The sequence below is a fragment of the Monodelphis domestica genome, chromosome 2 (genome assembly GCF_027887165.1).
Source record: "Monodelphis domestica isolate mMonDom1 chromosome 2, mMonDom1.pri, whole genome shotgun sequence".
NCBI lineage: Eukaryota > Metazoa > Chordata > Mammalia > Didelphimorphia > Didelphidae > Monodelphis > Monodelphis domestica.
Window position 1 is genome coordinate 488,276,589 of NC_077228.1, and position 17,529 is coordinate 488,294,117.

Sequence of the window (17,529 nt, forward strand, 5' to 3'; positions counted from 1 at the left end):
ATTGATACTTAGTATGGATTCAGGCAGAAGGTGAGGGTTTTTAAAAAGTGTATTGTGGCTAATAGGGAAATGTTTTATATGACTATGATGCATGATCTACCACATATTGCTTGCCTTCTCAAGAAGTGGGGAGAGTAGAAAGGGAGGCAGAGAATGAGGAACTCAGAATTTAAAAAAAAACAAATGTTGCAAATGTTTGTTGACATGAAATTTAGAAAGAATAAATAAATGAAAAAAATGTGTCTTGTTGGTGTTCTTGGTTTCCCCAGAGTACGGACTTCACTTCTTTCTGAAGTAGCCTATTCGGTATTCGACTTCTTTAATTATAAGAAAGTTTTTCCTTATATTGGATCCAAAGCTACCTCTGTAATCAGTTTGCTCAAATGAGTCTTTTCTTAAACTCTTGCCTTCTGTCTTAGAATCAATATGATTCTAAGGCAGAAGAGCAGTAAAGGAAAGACAATTGGGGTTGTCACTTGCCCAGAGTCACACAGATAGGAAGTGTCTGAGGTCAGATTTGAACCCAGGAACTCCCATTTCCATGCCTGGTTCTCTATCCACTAAGCCACCCAGCTGCCCCATTATTCAAATGATTCTTGAGCAAGTGCAACTCATTCATCAAAGTGTGCAACTGGACAAGTCTCTGCATATAACCCACATAAGTTTAAGGCTCATGGATTCAGAGCTAGGAGGGAACTCTAGAATCTAGTCTACTCCAATCCATTCCTTTTGCAAATGAGAAGCTCAGAGTTTAATTCACTTGTCCAAGGTCACATGGTCAGGATATCACTGAATCAGGAATTGATACTGGATCATAGAATCAAATCCTCTAACAGCAATTCCAGCACTCTTCCCACTATACTACATGACTCCCTGTAGTCCACCACATATGAATACTTACTCTCTGGGACACAGATCCTGAGGATGAGGGAAGACTCATTTTTGGACATGGGGTTAGACACAGTGCACTGGACACTTTGATAGAGGTTTACTGTACGACTCAGCTGCACCATTTTTTCTGAAAGATGTACATGTGGTTCAGTAATGTTCCATGAATAGTTTAGAAAATTGCTGTCTTCTGTCATATTACATGAAACTGTAATGTTTTCTTCATCAGAAGCACAGGTGAGATCAGGTTGTAGAAGTTTGTCTAGGGAGAAAGAAAAATCAAGCAAGTTAAGTAACACAACAGAAACGGATTTGTGCTCCAAGTACATTTAAAACTGCCATTTTAAAATGTAAGACATGTATACTCTATATTTGTGATGGTGAACCTATGGAATGCATGCCAAAGATGGCGTGCAGAGACCTCTATGTGGGCATGTGAGCTGTTCCTGGTAGAGTTAGTTACTAGAAAGGCAGAGGGACTCCTGTGGAGCTGCTCCCTTCCCCCTCTCCACATCACCTCCCCTGAGCAGAGCACTCAGGCCACTACCCTCCCTCTTTCCCTCCCCTGTCTGGGGTAAGAGTGTGGGGTTATGTAATAAATGGATAATCTGAGTTTCTGTTATAATAAAAGGATAGTCTAGGAGATATTTCTAGTTGTAATAAAGGGGATACTGGGGTTGCCTATAGTAATAAAGGATATACTAGGAGATAGAGATATTTCTGAGAGAGAGATACTACTAGAGGGTGTCTATGGGTTACTACTAGATGGCTAATTGAATCTAGATTTTGCCTACCCTCCTCCCTCCTGCCTCCCTTCCCCTCCCCCCTGTTAATCAGTCACCTTTCTATGTAACTCAAGGTGAACTATGAGGTTTAGAGAAGATATTTTTTTCTCTTTCTCAAGAAAGGAGGTTTATTGGGAAAGATAGGACAGGATAAAAGATGGGTAAGAGGGATGGGGTTTTTCCTAGTCTATAATGAGGGTTAAGAGGATTTTGAGAAATGTCAGTCCTGTCATAGCTGTGACACAAAAGTCTGTCAGGGAGATGGGAGGACAACTGTTTAATCTTCTTTCTTCTTCTTTCAAACTCATTTCTCAGAGACACCAATATCTTCTTCACCACAGTCAACCATCAGCCAAAAGTTAATTCACAAATTTCTCCCTCAGCTCCAAAGCCACACCAGTCCCTCAGCCTAGGACAGAAGCTAACAGAGGTCCTGTTCAGAGCTTCTTCCCTGTTCAACCTGGCTTGGCTCTCCAACTGTCTTTCCTGGGAACATTACTTTGTGTTACATGCTTGTCTTGTCTTGTAAATCTTCTCCTTTACAGTTAGAGGGGTATAAAAATGGAGATTTGAACCCCAGACTTCAATCCCCAGAAGTCCTTGGTACTTCCCCAAATTCCCTATAATCTCACCTAAGTCCTCACCTGAGTGTGAGAGCACAATCTCTTATTTAAAGGGCTCTCTGCCTGTACTCAGAGATTGCAAGGATGTAGTGAGTAAACTAAGAGCGGGGGGGGGGGGGGGGGGTGAATTTGGCTAAATCAGCCATGGCACATGGTTTATTATTTTGTAATCTTGAATTCTAATAATTGTTAATAAACCTCATAAAATATAATAATTTCAGTAGAGAAATTTAATTGTTACAGGGGTAAGGGGCATGGGGGGCACTGTACAAAGTCTGGGGGTGGGGCATGGCATGTAATCTTGGGGGGTGGGGCACAGCATATGATCTCTAAATGGTTTGCCATCACTGCCCTATATCAAATTGCTTGCCTTCTCAATGAGTGGGGAGGAAAGAGACAGAAGGAGAGAATTTGGATATCAAAGTTTTTTTTTTTAAAGGCTTAAAATTGTTTTTACATATAATTGGAAAAGATAAAATATTAAAAACTTAAAAATTTAAATGTGAGAGGCAGCATATAGTAGTAGAGAAAGAGTTGACCTTGAAGCTAGGAAGAGGGGGTGATCAGAAGTTCAAATCTTGCCTTAGATACTAAATGAATGTCTATGGATTCTGGACAAGTCATTTAACCTTTCAATTCTTAATAAATTGCAGATAAAAGGTACCAACCTATCCTAGCAGAGCAAATGTCCTCATCAAGAGTTCTCTAAAGCATTGAAACTACAGGAGTACAAAAATGACAGTACATATTAATATAAAAATTTGGAGGTATCCTGCATTCCTCAATGCCCCTAATTCTTTAGCTGCCATATAAATGTCAAAGAATGTAGTACTCATTTATATGTATATATATATATATATATATATATATATAGTAATTATTTCTCTAACAGTCTTCACAAAACACGTGGGAAGCAGGGCAAAGCAAAAAACTTTCCACAGGGTTTTTTTTTTTCCTAATCTAGGAAGTTGTTCCTTAAGGGAAAGGATATTTAGAAACAGCTCTCCCAGCCAGGACTTTAGGGTCCTGTTGCTGAGATTTAAAACAGCTGTTTTCTATCTAACTATCAGAGTCACACAGCTGGGAAGTATCTGAGGTCCAATTTGAACCTAGAACCTTCTGTCTCTAGGCCTGGCTCTCAATCCACTGAGCCACCCAGCTGCCCCTTAAGATTAAAGGGAAGAAAAAGAAAAACTGCTAATTCCAATTTAACTTAAGGAGAAAAGAGAAGAGAGAAGTTTTTTATACTCACTTATTCTAGCAGCTGTGTCTTTAAGATGAGTTTGCTGTTAAAAGGGACAAAGTGGTGAGAAGGTAGAGTAAAAAGGCAAGAAAATTCAGAAGTTTATTGAGAGGATTCTTTAGACTCCCATGTGGTCAGCCACAATGTGATATGGAAATCACTTTAAAAGACTGATATATATTAATTTAAGGTCGCCAAGGAATTCAGCTATGTAATTCCTAAATGAAAACTCAAGTCAGCAGTCAACCTTTTATGGAGTTTTTAATTACTAACAGGAGGAAGAAAGGTGAGAGAGAGAGAGAGAGAGAGAGAGAGAGAGAGAGAGAGAGAGAGAGAGAGAGAGAGAGAGAGAGAGAGAGAGAGAGAGAGAGAGAGAGAGAGAGAGAGAGAGAGAGAGAGAGAGAGAGAGAAGAGAAGGGAATAGGGCTTAAATACCCCCTCTGCTTAGGTTGGGCCAAAGGCCCAAGGCCTTGGATAGTGGAGGCAAAGAGATCAGTCCCTATCACTCACGTGACCAAAATGGAGAAACAGTCTTAGGGCCTCCACTCCAAGCAACCAGCCTCCAACCCCCACACTCTCCCTCCACACAGGAAGTCTCAGCCTCCTCAGCTGTCCTCTACCTCACTTCCTGTGTCTCACTTGTGCCAATGGTGGCTCTAGCTTAACCCAGGACTGCCCAGAGGTCTGTCCCCTTTGCACATGTCTGTTGAAGGTCATATTCTCAAATAATTAAATCTTGAGCTTTGCTGCAGCCCTTCCTAAATCCTGTTACCCTGAGTAGGGTAGAGATTGTAGTTTCCAAGACCTGATTCTGTCATTCCAAGTATCTCCATTGTTATTGATCAGGAAATAGCCAAATCCCATCCTCTAAAGAATGGTTTGAACAGGGTTGAGTAGTTTTGAAATTCACACAGGTTCTACTATTTCATTCCCTATTTACAAATACAGGTATCCCTTCCACTTCAGGACTTTCCCCATTGTGGTTTTGCTGTATCACAGGGAAGCATAAGAAATTAGATGGGAATTTGAGGAGAGTTTTGATGACATAGGAAAAACTTAGAATCTCAGAAATGCACAAAATAAATGTAGAATATTTTATATCATCGGCATATTTTATCTTTTAGTATCATCAATATATACAACCTCTTTTTAAAAGTCAAAATATGTCAAAATTAAAAGTTTTGAAAAGAATGAAAAAGGCAAAATCTTTTTTCTTTTGGATTTTCCAACTAATGGGTCCCCATGTCCCTAACCCTCAGAATGTGAAAAGGATACCTGTATATGCTAAATCTTAGTCTTATAAGTTCCACAGTACATAGAAGTCCCTTCTTTAAGCACCAAAGGGGAAGAATTCTCTCTTCTGAATGATTTGGAAGCTTCTTGAGTCAGAGCAGAAAAGTGGAAAGCTCTTGTGTCTGGCTACTAGGGAAGAGTCCCTACATTTCTGCTGGGTGACAATTAACAAGGCTAGATGTATATATAACCCAAATCCCCTGAATGCAAATCCAGCAATTTTACCATTCTACCAGGGTACAACCCTAGTCTTTAGCATTGTATTCAGCATTTAGCAAGGGTCAAATAATTATTCATTCATTCATTCATTCATTCATATTTTCATCCATTCAATCATTCATTGGGTGTTTAGCCTTACAGCTTTAAGTTATAAAATAAAACAAAACACCAGTTACCTGGGATAAATGTTACCCATAAAACTCTTGTCACTTGTTAACAATTCATAATTGCTAAATTAATTAAATTGCTGGATTACCCAATTACTTAGCAAGGAATGGAGCCAAGGTCAAGTGGGTGGATTCTGAGACTAGAGAAGGACTAGAATACAGGACGTACTGAGGCTGTAACTAGATCAAAATGACTGGTTCTTTTACCCAGGAGGTCAAAATTAAGGAGGGCCTTGAGAATTTCTGCATTCCCTCTGTTAGCATAAATAACTGAACTTAGTCGTGAACAGCAATAATTGCTTCCTCTCCCCATGCTTCCATGGTCCAGGTGAGCTCCTCCCTGACTGGGTTATTCTCTGCTCCCTCCTCAAGAAGCAGTTTCTTCCCACAGTGGCAACAGTTGGTCTCCTAGTGTTTCCTATTATAAAGGGCAACCTCTATACATACCAGGGGAATGATGTTCCAGGTTTCTTCCCCCACTGGGCCTTGCATGCCTAAGTTCTTGTAGGTCTGTTCTCCTGCTCACAAATGAATTTGTCTTAAAAGATTGATTGAAAACTCCTTTCCTACTGTTTGCCCCAAACATTACTAAGTTGATCAATGTCTATTGGAGATTCCAAAACAGCCAAGATGGCAGCAAGGTGTGCAGGAAAAGAATCCAAAGGAAAACAAGAAATGCTAAGGATCAATTTCATAGGCCTTCGAGTGGGAGAAACCTCAAAGATCTCACTAGGTTGTAAGCCTCTTGAGGACAGGGACCAGAACCGGGTTTCTACCTTTCTTTGTAGCCCCTGCCCTTAGTACAATGCCTGGCATATAGTAAGTAATTAATAAATGTTTTTGACTATCTGGTATTCTACTGCAATCCCTTCATTTTTTTTTTTACTTTTATATAGGAGACCAAAGCCTAAAGAAATACCATGACTTGCCCAAAATTATATAGATAGGGTCAACATGGAATCTAGAAACCACAAACTTGTAGCCTAGTAAGATCTGATGAACCCCAAGTTTTAGGACTAGCTTACAAGTTGGAGATACCAAAAGTTGTTCATGTTCCCTGTTCCTGTGAGAACCCACCCAGAAGGGAATCTCAGGCTAGTAGTTTGCGACTTAATAATGGACCCCAAGGTAAAGACAATCCACTTAAAGTGGAGGCTAAACCCAAGACAAGTGACTCTTCTTGTCTCCAGAGGTCTCTCCCAGTATATCACACCCTCCTTCCAAGGATTAAACTCTGGACCTTCAGCTTTCAGGACTGATGGGCTGTCTACTGAACTAAAGAGTAAAAAGGGTAAGTGACTTGCCCAGGGTCACACAATGGGGATTATCTGAGGTCAGATCTAAACTCAGGACCTCTGGTCTCCAGGTCTGGTACTCTGTCCACTAAGCCATCTAGCTGCCCCTATAGAAATTTATAATTCACCAATATATTTCCATTAGTCCAAGACAGATCAGTTTTCTAACCACTTCCACAGATAGTCTCTGCTAATGCTATCTCTCTCTGCCTTAAAAGTTCTGGTCTTCCTTCTATCATTCCCACTTAAATTCCAAACCAACCTATGAAATGAAGGGATTGGACTGGATGACCCTGATGTGATTCCCTGCTGTGATCCTAAGGGCAAGGCATGGTGTTAGGAAACAACAATCCATCCTTGCCTTGTATTCTACTTGGAGTCATAAGGAGAGGGGAATACATGTAAAGAGAACGAATTCTTAAACTGGGCTGCTTGAGCTTGGTTTTAAAGGGTTTTATACACATTTCAACTATATGATTCTTTCCTTTGTGATTCTATTTATTTTATTCATGTGAAATTCTGGGGAAGAGTCATTAGCATGCCAAAGCAGTCCCTGACACAAAAACAGCTTAGGAACACGGAGGAAGAAATTTAATTAAGTAGCTTTTAATCACTTAGAATGATTGCTCCGCAGAACTTTCCAATTTGGAATTATGCAAATAAAATGGCTGAAATGTCCTTTAACCCAGAGATTCCATTACTGGGCTTATATCCCCAGGAAGAAAGTCTCATGCACACCAAAGTAGTTATAGTAACACTTTTTGTTGACAGTTAAGACTTGGAAACAAAGTAGATGACTGTCAACTGAGGAAAGGCTAAACAAACTGTGATATATGAATACAATGGATTATTATGTTGCTCTAAGAAACGATGAATACAGAAAAGCACAGAAAGATATACATGAACTGATACAGGATGAATTAAGAAGAACATCTAATAAATATTCAATGAATGTCCTTGAGTAATAATTTGTTGTTAATATTTAATTAATAATTACTTAATTTCATATGTTAATTATTTAATAAAATGACATATACCATGATAACAGCAATGTAAACAAAAAGAATAACCACACATACATGAATGCTGCAAAATTATAAAAAACAAATACAACATAAAAGAAAATAGTTATATGAGAGGTTATTCCCAATCCATCCCTTTAGGGAGGAAGTCCATTGGTATGGCACATATTTTTAGACTTTCAATGTATTGATTAGTTATATTGACTTTTTCCTTCTATTTTTGTGTCTTTTGAAAAATGCTATTTTTTTAAACATAGGACTATTCTCTGGGAGAAGGAATACAAGGTTGTCAACATGGAATCTAGGAATCCCAAACGTGTGGCCTTCTGGGATCTGATGAACCTCAAGTTTCAGGACTAGCTTATAGATTAGAGACCCCAAAGTTTGTACTTGTTCCCTGTTTCCATGGGAATCTACCCTGAAGGGAATCCCAGGCTAGCAGTTTCAGACTGAGTGGAGGGCCCTCAAGGGAATGACAATCCACTTCAGGTGGGAGATAAACCCAATCCGAAGTCCAGTGACTCTTTGGCACTATAGGCAAGCTGAAAGTCCCAAGTTCCATCCTTGGAAGGAGGGTGTGATATACTGTGAAAAGGCTTCTGGAGACACCTGACTTCAGATTGGGTTTATCTCCCACCTGAAGTGGATTGTCATTCCCTTGAGGGCCCTCCACTCAGTCTGAAACTGCTAGCCTGGGATTCCCTTCAGGGTAGATTCCCATGGAAACAGGGAACAAGTACAAACTTTGGGGTCTCCAGCCTATAAACTAATCCTTAAACTTGGGGTTCATCAGATCCCACTAGGCCACAAATTTGGGATTCCTAAATTCCATGGTGACAAGGAAAAACTATGGTAACATAAAAAAATTAATAAAAACTTATTTCTTATTATTTATTTAAACCCTTACCTTCCAACTTGGAATCAATACTTAACTTCCTGTCTTAGAATCAATACTGTGTATTGGCTCCAAGGCAGAAGAGTGGTAAGGGCTAGGCAATGGGGGTTAAGTGACTTGCCCAGGGTCACACAGCTAGGAAGTGTCTGCTGCCAGATTTGAACCTATGACCTCCTGTCTCTAGGCCTGGCTCTCAATCCACTGAGCCACCCAGATGCCCCCTCTTACCTTCCATTTTAGAATCAATACTGTGTATTGGCTCTAAGGCAGAAGAGTGGTAAGGGCTAGGCAATGGGGGTTAAGTGACTTGCCCAGGGTGACACAACTAGAAGGTGTCTGAGGCTAGATTTGAACCCAGGACCCTTCATCTCTAAGTCTGGCTCTATCCACTGAGCAACCTAGCTGCTCTCTAAAAACTTATTTTTATTTATTTTTTTTTAAATAATATTTTATTTGGTCATTATTCATTATTCATTGGAGTCAAAGATCATTTTCTTCCCCCCCCCCAATAGATGACGCATGATTCCACTGGGTTTCACATATGTTCTTGATTCGAACCCATTTCCATGTAAAAACTTATTTTTAAAAACAAACATCACTTTCTACTTATGTGGCAAGGAACATTTCATGAAGCATCTCTGTTTCACTGGCAATTCATAGGGTCACACTGTCTAGAGGAAGCCCTTCAGCATGTTGGGTGAGAAGATATTTAGGAGGACTTGGACAAAATTAGAAAAATCAGCATAACATGGTAGGTAAAAAGATAGCCTCACTTAGTGAGATTTGGACTCCAGCCAGCCTCTGCCACAGACTGGCTGGGTGGAAACAAAGCCACTTTCAGAACCCGTGGCCTCTCTCTAAAACCTTATGTTGAAGAGAAGTTTGAGAAGAATAAAGGGCAAAAGTAAAATAGGAGGTTTTTAAAAAATAATATTTCCATATCACAGTGAAATCAGAGTCAGAAAAAATAGACAAAAGTAACACAGGATAGACATGAGTATGTCAAAATTTAGAGAAAATACCCAGATTGATAATATCACAAATCCTTCAAAATCTTATTTTACAGAATTTAATACAGTATTATAATATACTATATAGCATATTATATACAGTATATGTATTATATCCATTATATATCATATGTAACACATACTATATGATATATACAGCATATTATATAATACAGTAGCATAATAGATTATATTACAATAATATAATAATTCATATTTTTAAGGGGGTAGATTAGGGGATAGGGTGTTTGGTTGGGAGTCAGTAAGTCTTGAGTTCAAATCTTACCTCTGAGACTCAATAGCTGTGTAACACTGGGCAAATCATTGACCTCTGTCTGCCTCAGGTCTCTCAAATCATAAATAGGTATAATACTAGCCAGTGATTGTTGTGAGAATGGAATGAGAATAGATGTTAAGAGCTTTGCTAATTTTAGGGTATGATATAAATGTCAGCTGTTATTGTTGCTTTTATTATTATTAAACATGCCAACACAAAGACTGATATTCCAAATACTGGCAAGATCGTTTCTGAGATTCTCATTATGCTTCCTGATGCCAGATAACTCATATTAAAATATGCAAATTTATTTGCAGAGCTCCAGATCGCATTTCCCCCAATTCTGGCTTTTCCGGTTTTTCCAGATCTCATATGATGCTCTTTCTTTCTGAGACACACCTCAAATCACATAACCACTGCCTGGCTCAAAGTCTACCTGGAAAGGAAATCTAGCTTCATGACTAAAAGATAAAATAATTAACCTATTCATAAGTGTTTATAATTAATTAATGCAATTCATTCCTCATTAGGAAAAGAAAGTTACATGCATAACTCTCAAAGAAATGCCTGAATTGGTCTATTTAAAGGTATTGCTGCAATTCAGATTGAGGGCAAAGTAGTTCATCTCACTTGCATGAATAATCCTTCACTACAGTGAGAAAGGGAACCCAAGCCCAGAGTTAGCATATCTCTGCAGTATAGGATTTCTCCATTCTGGGAAGCCCTTTAAGCACTATGCTGAGGTAGTAGGAGAGTTCAAAGTCAGAGGACCTAACTTCAAATCCAATCTCTGCCACTTATTATCTGTGTGACCTTGAAAAAGTCACATACCTTCTCTGGTTTCCTCATATCTAAAATATGGAGTTAGATGAAATGATCTCCAAGATCCCTTGCATACCCAAATCTGAAATTCTGAGTATGCTGGTAAATATTTGACTACCAGCTCTCTACTTTTCAGGGCTCTGTTTTGCATTCAAAATTCTTCATAACTTGCCCTTTCCTACCTTTCCAGTCTATTTCCACCATATTCCCTGCCACATAGTGATTCTGGCCTCCTGGTTGTTCTACAAATGAGACAGTCCATCTCTTGGCTATTGGCATTTTCTCTGGCTGTCTCCCTTGTCTGGAATGTTTTTCCTTTTCCACTCTGACTACTGACCTTCCTGGTTTCCTTTAAGTCCCAAGAAAAATCCCACCTCCTCCAGGAAGTCTTCCATGACCCTATTTAATTCCAGTGCTTTCCCTCTCTTAATTATTTCCTATCTATCCAGTGTATAGCTTGCTTTGTATGTATTTGTTTGCATGTTGTCTCTTCTATTAGAATGCCATTCCCTTGAGGGCAGGGACTATCTTTTGCCTCTTTCTGCATGCCCAGTGCTTAGTAGAGTGCCTAGAACTTAGTAGGCACTTAATAAATGCATTTTCTCCATCACTTTCTGAAATCTAGACCAATGGTGTCAAACTAAAAAACAAATGGATCCCAGTAGGTCACATATTGACTTAGAAAGCCAGAAATTAATATTATTGTGATATATTGCACTTATATTTATTTTCATTCATTCAAAATTTGTTTATTTATTCAATACTATTCAATTACATCTTAGTCTGGGTCAGGCAGCACTCGTCTGCTAGGAAGTGTGGCACCTCTGGTCTAGGCAAAAAATAAATAAGAAATCAAATCCTGATTTATGACTTTGCCAATTTCCCAGATGTACTTGCTCACATGGAAAATTTAACAATCAGCTCTACCTAAGTATGAGCTGGTTCTCATACCCCTCTGTAGGATTTTCCCAGGAAGAGATTAAAGAAACCCTGAGAAGGAAGAGAATGGAATTATGACAATGAAAGCAAATCATTGTTTTAAGTGAATTGGGAGCTTGCTTACATGGTATAATCTGAAGGGGTCCAACATGCCCTCACAGAAAATATCAAACTCTTTGCTAAAATTCTACTATAGGAGAGTCATTCCTTTGAATAACCATTTTATTAAAACAATAAATAAACACAGGAGGCAGCTAGGCAGCTCAATGAATAGAACACCAGGCTTAGAGACAGGAGATCCTAGGTTTAAATCTAGTTTCAGACACTAGTTGTTCCTAGTTGTATGACTTTGGACAAGTCACTCAATCCCATTTGTCTAGCCCGTACTGATCTTCTGCCCTGGAACCAATACTTAGTACAGATTCTAAGACAGAAGGTAAGGTTTAAAAATATAAAATAAAATAAACACACAGTCCTTGGAGGATTAATTCTCCTTCTCTGCTAATTCTTTTAGTTACTCAGGTTTGCAACCCCAAGATCCATCTTGACTCCTCCCTTATTTCCCAGATACAATCCGTTGATCTCTTATCTTTATACCTTTCCTGCTTTTAGATTTTGCTAAACCTGTTCTGTACCTTTATTATAATCATTGGCACTTCAAATATCTCTCTAACTTAATAGATGGTTAGAACCAGAAGGGGGATTAGAAAGCATCTAGTCCAACACATGATATGTGAATGTAGCCTCAGACATTTTGGTTGAGTCACTTAGCCTCTATCTGCCTCAGTTTTCTCATCTGTAAAATAGAGTAATAATGGCTTCTACCTCCCAGGGTTGTTGTGAGAATCAAATGAAATAATATTTATAAAGCACTTAGCACAGTGTCTGGCAAATAGTAGACTTAATAAATTTCCTTCCTTCTTTCTTAATAGTCTCTCCTCTTTCAGATCCCCTGACATCATTCTTTCTGGGTTTTCCTATTGTTTAAGCAATGAAAAACTTCTGAGAAATAAATGCCATGATTTCCAAGGCCTCGCAGCCAGAGTAGTTGTTCTAATGATTTTCTTCTTTTCACAGTTTTGGCTCTGTATTTAAGCACTTCAGCAGTGATCTGTCGTCCACCCTGGAATCTCTTGTCTAATACTCCTCTTCTTTCCATTTGCATGATTCCCAACCTGTGAGTCACTGCCAAGTGGTGGACTGGAGCCAGAGCTGATAGTGAACTTCTCATGTGAGTACATTTACACTTTAGGATTCAGCAAATGCTATAGATGAGAGCTTGATTTGTTCTTTTGATGACTTTAGAAAAGTGATGGAGAAAATGTTACTGTTACAGACTAAACTTCAAAGTTCATCCCCAATACAGGTGGTTTGTTGTTTGTTCATTGAGGAACTAGTTATTAAACACTTCTTAGCAAGGCTATGGGCCACTCCCGTGGATTGTTACCTTCCCTGCCCTAGCTCCTAAATCACTTTGAAGGGCTGGAACAAGTCCAGAAAACGTGCTGGCTGAATTCACTACAAATTTGTTTGTCTGATTTAATTGGGCTCTCACTCTTCGGAAGCAATCTTTATTTATCCTCTAATGACTACCTCCCTCCTGCTTACCAAAATACTCACTTTCCTTCTTGCTAAAACAAACAAACAATCTTTCCCTTTTAACTTCCTGGAAATTTACAATGTCTCCAATTTCTATGGCTAGTGTCTCCATTTTCTTCTAATCATACACTCTGTAATTTGACTTCTACTTATCATAGTCTTGTCCAACTATGTCCTCACTAAAGTTACTATAAATATAATTACCAAGATTAATGGCTCATTGTCATTCTTCATCTTTCCTCTGATACCCTCTGCCCACCCTCCACTATTTCTTTCTTCAAGTTCCTAGCAGATAGGTGGTAGTTTGGATGGCATTTGGGGCTTGAAGTCAGGAAGAAATAAGTGTAAATCTAGCCACAGATGCTAGTTGTGTGATCCTGGACAAGTCACTTCTGCCTCAGTTTGCTCAACTTGAAAATGTGGGTAATAATAGCACATATCTCCCAGGATTGTTGTGAGGATCAAATGAGATAATATTTTTCAAGGGTTTAGCACAGAGCCTGGCACATAGTAGGCACATTAGTAAATGTGTGTTTTCTCCTTCTTTCTTAACACTCTCTTCTCTTTCTCTCTGACAATACTCTCACTTGGTTTTCCCATTGTTTAAGAAATGAGAGCTGCCTGTGCACTCTAACATAATGTGAATTAGAAGAGAATGTCTTGTCTCAGGAATTAAGTCATAGGTTCCTTCCTCTTTAAAGGATCTGAAATAAAGTCTGTTCTGGATGATCTTTGGTGATGACAGTGAAGTCATTGTGAAGTAGGCTTCCATGTTCCCTTCAAGTTTTCAGGTTCTATGATTCCTCCTAATTCCCTGATAACTGTTCCTTTCCTTTCTCCTAATATTGGATAGCTTGCTCCTACCACTGAAGTAGCATTTGCTATAGGGGGATCCTACCAGGGAAAAAGTACACACTTCTTGGACCCAGATGAGCTCATGCCAGCTCCTTCCCACCCAGCCCTTGGTCTAAGTTCCCTATTTAGGCACAAACATTGCCCAAGTTCAAGGAGTGTGCTCCTTAGCTCTAACATACACTCAGGCATGTGAAAAGTAAATTTCCAGTACTTGTCATTGCATCACCAGAAGCTGGCAAACTCCTGAGGACAAGTGAGACATGAGGAGTAGCTATGACTAAGTGGGGTAGTACAGAATCACTGGCCACTGTGCCAGCCAGCAATTTTGGAAAGGGTAATCCTATCTCCTTAGTCTTTGGAGTATGTACCAGCCAGCCTGTGGGAAAGGACAACGGCAGGGAATTTGAGCTCTTTCATTTTATAGATGAGGAAACCAATGCTGAGAGAGCCAAAGTAGCTTGCCCACAGCGAGGTGACTCATTGGAGCACCAAAGCTCTATCCAATGAGTCAGGAGGGTTCAAATCTGTCCTCAGACACTTCCTAGCTATGTGATCCTGAGTAACTCACTTCACCTCCATTGTTTATCCCTTACCACTTTTCTGTCTTGGCACCGATACTAAGACAGAAGGTAAGGGTTTAAAAAAAATGTAACCCAGAGGTACAAAGGGTCAGAGGTGGGATCTGAACCCAGCTCCTCTGACTCTTTTCATTGCACCACATTGAATCCCTTGATCCTAACAGAACCAAGATTGGTTCCTCATTGATTCATCTTCCTCTTCCTGCTCTCAAAGAGTATATCAGTCAGTCAATATTTATAAAGCACCTACCATACACGAGGTCCTGTGCTAAATATTAGTCATACAAAGGAAAGTAAGACAGTCCCTGATGTAGAGGAACTCCCAGTCTAAAGAGGGAAAGAACATGCAAATAAAAATTGGTCCTCGGGCCTTTTCTCTTTGCCTTAATTTTGTCTTTCTTCATGATCGGATATTCATGTTCATGGCTTCAATAACCATCGCTGCCTTGACTCATAGCACTAGGTATCTAAACATAGTCTTTCCCTTCTCTCCAAAAATATGTCCTGTGAACATCTCTAATGCAGACTGGCCAAAACTGGCCTCATCATCTTCTCAAAATCTCTTCCCACTCCCAGCTTTCCTGTCTCTCTGATAAAGCAAACGCCATCTTCCCAGTTATCCAGAGCCATCTTCTGAAAACTTCCTTTGCCCTAATCTGCCAAATATAGCAGAATCTACCTCTAACATGCTTATCAAATCACTCTTTTCCTTAAATTCACATTGCCCTCACCCTAGCTCAGTTTCTCACCCTCAGGTGCCATGTAAATGTACTCTATGTCTCTAATCTCTCCCCTCTGTAACCATCACAGCTTCCAAAATGATTTTCCTAATGTACAGGGCTAACACTGGTGCTACTGTATTAAAAAAATATCCACTGGTTCCCCAGCACCTTTGGAACAAAATAGAAAATCCTTATGTTAATTAACATTCAAGGCCCTCTACAATCTCTAACTTTATCTTTCCAGTTTTGTTTTGTTTTTAAACTCCTACCTTCCATTTGGAAACAATACTGTGTGTTTGTCCTAAGACAGAATAGCGGGAAGGACTAGCAATGGAGATTAAAATTAAATGACTTGTCCAAGGTAACAGAGCAAAGAAGTACCTGAGGCCAGATTTGAACCCTGGATCTTCCATTTCTGGGAGTGGCTCTCTACCCACTGAGCCACCTAACTGCCACCTATTCCTAACAAGTTTATACCAGTGAATACTGTAACCAGAGAACTAGAAAATGTAAATAATTCTCTCCTATTGAGAAAGAAAATGTGCACAATATGCATTTTTCAGTTTAAGTTGCATTACTGACATTTTTTCCATCACTTTCTTAAGTTTAGATAATGAACAAAACAACAAATTGATCCATAATTTATCAAATTTGCTGATTTCTAAAGTGTAAATGCTCAGACTAAAATTTTAACAATCAGCTCTCATGAGCTGGTATGACCTAGCTTCAACTGCTTTCCTAAAATATTGGGGTTTTTTAAAGTTTATTTATTTAATTAATTTAGAATATTTTTTATGGTTACATGATTCATGTTCTTTCCCTCCCCTCCTCCCACCTCCCTCCCGTAGCCAACGAGCAATTCCATTGGGTTTTACATGTGTCACTAAAATATTGTTTTAAGAATAACTCACATTGACATAGCACTTTAATATTAACATACACGTTCTCGTTTCATTTTCACAACTTTGTGAAGGAGGAATTACAGGTATAACCATTTCCATTTTACAGATAAGAAAGTGGAGGCTGAGAGACAGTAAAATGACTTGCAGTCACATTCATTCCCTTTTTTTTTTTTAAACCCTCACCTTCTGTTTTGGAATCAATATTAAGTATGGGTTCCAAGGCAGAAGGGTGGTAAGGACTAGGCAATGGGGACTAAGTGACTTGCCCAGGGTTACACAGTTAGGAAGGGGCTGAATCCAGATTTGAACCCAGGGCCTCCTGTCTCCAGGCTTGACTCTCTAATCCTTGAACCACCTAGCTGTCCTCTTAAAGGAGCTTTACAAAAGAATTACGGGACCCAGTCAATGCATATGCCTATTTACTTGGTATGTTTTATTATATTTTATTTTATTTTTAAAGACTTACCTTCTGACTTAGAATGGCTACCAAACATTGGTTCCAAAGCAGAAGAACAGAAAGGGCTAATCAATGGGAGTTAAGTGACTTGCCAGTGACTTGCCCAGGGTCACACAGGCTAGGAAGGGGCTGAGGCCAAATTTGAAGCCAGGACCTCTCATCTCTAGGCCAGGGGATCTCTATCTTCTGAGCCATCCAGCTGTCCTAGTCACACTATTTCAGTAGTGGAATCCCAACCCAGATCTTCCTGGGGCCAAGACCAGCACTCCATCTGCAATGCTTGAGCTGCCCCAATGCAAATTCTAAAACTTTCAATGTCCCCAGGAACAAATCTAAGCTCCTTAGCCCTTCACAATTTGGTTCCATTGCCTAGCCTTTACCAATCCTTTTTTACCTTGGAACCAACACACAGCACTGATTCTAAGACAGAAGATTATTTGTTTAAAGCTAAGCTTGTGTCCACTTCTTAGAAATTCCTTGGTGTAAGGACAAAAGAAAGAACCAGAGTCAAGAAATGACAGCAACCCCCAGGTCCATTTTTAGTAGCCACAGTTGTGTCCTGATGAAGAACACCACATCTGTTATGCGGCAATGAGCTTGTAGAAATGCCGAGAGAGATGCAGAGGAAGATGCCTTCTCCCACAGCCAGAGCCATTTGCCATATACCCATCCTCCTGCCCATCGCCTGGCTCACCAGAAAGACCACTGAATGCAGAACAGGAAGTGAGTGTGAGTGATGGGGAGTGAGTTGTACATCTTGCTTTTGGGGCCCTTCCTCCTGTTGTTACTATGACCATCTCCAGAAAGAAGCCAAGATATCACAGGAAGTGACTCACCAGAACACGGCAGCTGAGCCCAGGCTATTTCTGAGATAAGCTCTACTTTCTCCAGCCTACTAGTCAGTTGAAGGCAAGGAAAAAAAGGGGGGGGGGAAAGTT

The 17,529-nt window shown here is 39.6% G+C and overlaps 1 protein-coding gene across 3 annotated transcripts in view; it reads right to left on the bottom strand.

Moving 5' to 3' along the window:
* The window catches only part of CD58 (CD58 molecule), a 150,916-nt gene that overhangs the window by 92,336 nt on the left and 41,051 nt on the right, over positions 1-17,529 (bottom strand). For all 3 annotated transcript variants that reach the window (XM_056819253.1, XM_007485256.3, XM_007485254.3), the window contains exon 4: positions 902-1,150. In XM_056819253.1, coding sequence (XP_056675231.1) covers positions 902-1,150 — 249 coding nt within the window. The remainder of the gene's footprint in view (positions 1-901; positions 1,151-17,529) is intronic.